Below are 4,860 nucleotides of genomic sequence, written 5' to 3' on the forward strand. Positions count from 1 at the left end.
AAAATTAATAATGTTTAATCCCTTTCTCTAACTCATCCATCAGTCCAGCCACAACTTGATATGATAATCAGCTAACTAAAAGGCTTCCCACCAATACAAGATACCCAACTGCCTGCTGAAGACCTTTAGGTTATTTACTCGTTACTTTATTTTTAACACCACTTGTATTTATTTAGTTAAAAAATAATGGTTTTACAAACTGGCCTATGCAGGATGCAAAGAGAGAAAGGCCAACCAAATTGCATGTCATTAAACACAAGGCAAGATTGAATGCATCCACCAAATCACCTGTGGCCATATCTGTTGAAACACAAAAAGGAACAAATTTCGCAACTACTAAGAAGATGCAAAATTTCATGTCATTTGTGCCAATTCCAGGCTTCAAGCATCCAAGAAAGAAAGATTAAGAACTTTAATTAGAAAATGTGTTTTGTATGTTGTTGTTATTAGTTTTTTGGGAATAGAGTTGTGTAAGCTAGTTGTGTTATCAGGATCTTTTAGTTAGGCCTATTATGTTGTTTTGTTTAGGTGAACAATGCTATGGAACCTTTGTTTTGAATTGCTCTATTAAGTTGTGGATCCTTGATTACCCATGTGGTATATCTACTAAGACAATATGATATGATTATGATGTTTGTTATGGATTATAATAATGATTACGTCTATTATAATGTATACAATTTCTTGGTGAATTTATATTTAGGTACAAACATCACCATATTGTATTTTTAATGAAACCCATCATACTCAAAGGACAAGTTTATGTTGACTTAAACATAATTAAGTTGGAACACCTGATTTCATTCATAAGTCACATCATCATTAATTCATTACATATCAACTAATTCAATTTCAAAGTTCTAACAACACTCCTAAAACACAACATAAAACTCCATCTTTAGTTTTACTTGGAGATACATGTGAACAAAAGTGATGCACAAATGTAAGTAGCCACAATTATTGCAAGTGAGATGTACATTATTAGCATCTTCATTACTCTAACTTCACCTTCCAAGCTACCCAATCTTCATGACACATTCAATATCCATTCATCATAGTCACCACCAATCTCTATTCATCATAGCCCCTGCTGCATACCCATCATCATCAACCCACCTTAAGAAGTTGCAGTTACTTTCCTTCTGAATATTTTTAGAAAAAATATCAATTTCAACTGTCCAACAAAATTGACATAAAAAAATGGGAAACAAAATTAATTTACTATAACTCACTGGGTATCTTGCACAAGTGTGGAACAACCTATTTGAATTATCTCTTGTACCAAATTTTTTTATTGTTGTTTTCAATCCGCAAAAGCATGTCTGGTCCTTAATCTTCCTCCTCCGTCACATACAAGAGTTGGAACCATGTCTACTAAGAGACTGAGACGGCAAGTCATCGCTGTGACTTTCATTCCTGATGATAGTGACTGAACAAGCATACAGGGTCATCTACGAGAATCACACACATTTATGCTTTATATTGGGGTTAGATTAGGGTTGTAAGTTGTAACATTAGGACTAATTTGAGCTAAATAAACAAACTTATCTGCTTAGCATTAATATTAGTCACGTTGGAGTGTACCACGCTTTAACTTAACGTTTCAGTTCAGCAAACGTTACACACTTCAGCAATTGAGATGACGGAAGGACGAACTTCATCAACATTGGTATTTTTTGGAAATGCTTTTGATTAATTTTATTTTTCAGGGACCAAAATAAAGATCGGAGTATATTTTAAAGATGATTTTGACTATTAACTCTTATTTTGAACAATGATTCAGTGTTGTAGTAGAATTTTACTTGAAAAAAAAAGGGCCTCATTTGGCTGCTCCCAGGTATTTTATTTTTGTTTTTAATTTTTTACGGTTGTCGTCCAAGTAGTGATGTGGTTTCTAATTCTAATTAATGTCATGGTATGGTTAAACCCGGCAACAAATTACTAAATAATAGAATTTAATTTATGTATGTATTTAATGAAGATAAAGGACATATGTTAATGTTAATGTTGTCCCTCACACTTGGTTTGTATCCTGCGTCCTCACTCCTCACTCCTCACTTGTTGCTGAACCCCATCCCTTTGGCCTCTGCTCTAAACAGTAAACACAATACATTTTTCTCCCTTTTATGAATGCCTACTGCTACTACCTTCACTCTCTAACCACTCTCTCATTATCCACTCTTCACCCCTGCATTCTTCTCTTCTCTTCCGCCGCCGCAACCACTACCACCACCCTTCCATGCACACCACGTAGCTAACAAACAAACCAACCAACAAGCAAACACACGAGAAAAAAAAAAAACGAACTTTCAGCAAACCACCTATGGATCTCTTCTCTTCCTCCCACTCCACTCTCATTATCTTCTTACTCCTCACACTCACACCCCAACAAGGTAACTGAGGCACTAAAAGAGCAACCTTTCTCACTGTTTCTCACTTCTTTCTTGTCTTTTACTGCATACTCCTAACTCCACTTTTTTCTTCAGGTACTGTTATAGGTGCTACCTTCACATTCGTCAACAGGTGCGACTACACTGTCTGGCCCGGCATTCTCGCAAATGCCGGTAGCCCAGCACTCGACAGCACCGGTTTCGAGCTTCCAAAGGCCACTTCTAGAACCTTCCAAGCTCCCACCGGTTGGTCCGGTCGCTTCTGGGGCAGAACTGGCTGCAACTTCGACGGATCCGGCTCCGGTTCATGCCTTACCGGAGACTGCGGCTCCGGCCAAATGGAGTGCAACGGCGCCGGTGCAGCCCCTCCCGCCACCCTGGCCGAGTTCACCCTCGGCACCGGCGGTCAGGACTTCTATGACGTGAGCCTGGTGGACGGTTACAACCTTCCGATGATCGTTGAAGGCAGTGGCGGGTCGGGGCAGTGCGCGTCGACGGGTTGCACTTCGGATCTGAACCAGCAGTGCCCTTCGGAGCTTAAAGCATTGGATGGAAGCGCGTGTAAGAGCGCGTGTGAGGCTTTTGGGAGCCCTGAGTACTGTTGCAGTGGCGCGTATGGGTCACCTTCCACTTGTAGGCCTTCTATTTACTCGGAGATGTTCAAGGCTGCTTGCCCTCGATCGTATAGCTACGCATACGATGATGCTACGAGTACTTTTACGTGTACGGGTGCTGATTATACGGTTACCTTTTGTCCATCCTCTCCAAGGTAAAAATATTGGGTTTTGCCACCCTTTGTCCCAAGTCAATTTGTTAATCATATTATAAAAATAAAATCTTTTAATATCATAGGATAGCAAAATTCATAAAATAAAAAAAAAGGAAAAAGAAGAATCTCTAGCTTTATTCTTTGTTGATTGATTACATTGTTTATTATATTATATGGTGGCTACTCAGTTTTAGTTTATTGTTTTATTAACCTCATGAGAATTACAAAGGAGACATCAGGGAGTTAAATTATTAAAAAATGCCATCGAACACCAAAAATAGGTGCCAAATCGTTTATTATTATTTATTGGTACCAATTAAAATATGTATTGTTTTGCTTATCTTTAATGTGTATATATTTTTAAAAAGTTTTTTAAGTATATTCATATTTCAGTATATTTTAACCAATGATCTTAGTTATATATTATATATTTTTTTATAATTAAGATCAGCATTTAAAAGTTTTCCTATATTATATATATTCATATATTTGATAGAAATTGGAGGGTGAGTGGAAGGTAGGTAGCGTGTTCTATAGGGTCAATTCCAAAGGTGAGCTTTTTAATGCTTATGTTGGTAAATTACATAAAGTGATTGTTTGTTAGGGTTAGTGACAATTAATGATGGCTGGTTCTGTGTTTGTGGAATAATTGCTTTTATTACAGGACTATAAAATAACAACCATGTTAGGATTATACTATCAAAATTAGTTATTAATATATTTATACACAAATATATAGTATTAATTTTGATAGTTAATTTTGATGTATAAATATTATTTTTAATAAAATAAATAACATTATTTATTCAGCAAAAGAGTCTAAGCAATATTAGCACCGATTAAAATGTTGAATATCTGATTTGTGTGGTTGCAGTCAGAAATCTTCAAGAGACACAACACCAATGAGTTCAACAACACCAACAATAGGGTCAGGCATAGGAACACCAATGACACCAACAACGCCCATGGCTTCAGGAACTGGGATTGGAACACAAACAGGAACCGGAACTGGAATCGGAACCGGATCAACAGGATCCCAAGAAGGTGCAGGTTTTGCATACACCGGTGCTGGTGTTGGTGTTGACCCTGGCCTTGGTTATTCATCATCAGTTACTGGTTCTGGTTCCGGTTCGGGTTCCGGCGAAGCCATGCTTGCAGATGGTTCATATTTAGCTGGTTTAGCCATGGGAGACTCACCTAGGAGTACAACATTTTCCTCTGCATTTCTCTATTCTGCAAGCTTTTTTCTTATTCTATCTTGTTATTTCCTTTAGGTTTTAGCTGCTATTATTGCACCATTTTCATGGACTTTGGTTTGTTAAATTAAATGTAAATGGTTCTTAGGGATATTTTCGGGTTTTTAATGGTGGGTTCGATGAATTTTGGCTCTTTGCAACTAAAGCTGGCACAGATTCTTCTTGCATTATGTAAACCACTCACCTCAATATTCTCCCCCTCATGGAAAAAACGAAGGAAAAAAAAAATCCATGTTTCACGTTAAAGTGCTTTTTTCTTTTTTAATATTAATGTTGGGAGTGTTTATGTCTATCTCTCTGCAATGGGAGGAGAGCTTTTTGGGGTTCTATGATTGTTGAGGGATTCAAAAAAGTTAACATATTGTACGCAATTTTGGGCTGGCTTTGTTGGTTTCACATGTATCATATTCATTGGTAATGATTATTTAAATTAATGTTTACTCCA

At 37.1% G+C, this 4,860-nt stretch overlaps 1 protein-coding gene across 1 annotated transcript; it reads left to right on the forward strand.

The window, feature by feature from the left end:
- The first annotated feature begins 1,972 nt into the window (after positions 1-1,972).
- On the forward strand, positions 1,973-4,860 carry LOC112789067 (thaumatin-like protein 1). The gene is made up of 3 exons (XM_025830810.3): positions 1,973-2,393; positions 2,487-3,159; positions 4,034-4,860. Exons 1-3 carry the CDS (start codon positions 2,324-2,326, stop codon positions 4,431-4,433), a joined length of 1,143 nt encoding a protein of 380 aa, XP_025686595.1. The 5' UTR covers positions 1,973-2,323; the 3' UTR covers positions 4,434-4,860.

This window comes from Arachis hypogaea, chromosome 3 (assembly GCF_003086295.3).
Source record: "Arachis hypogaea cultivar Tifrunner chromosome 3, arahy.Tifrunner.gnm2.J5K5, whole genome shotgun sequence".
NCBI lineage: Eukaryota > Viridiplantae > Streptophyta > Magnoliopsida > Fabales > Fabaceae > Arachis > Arachis hypogaea.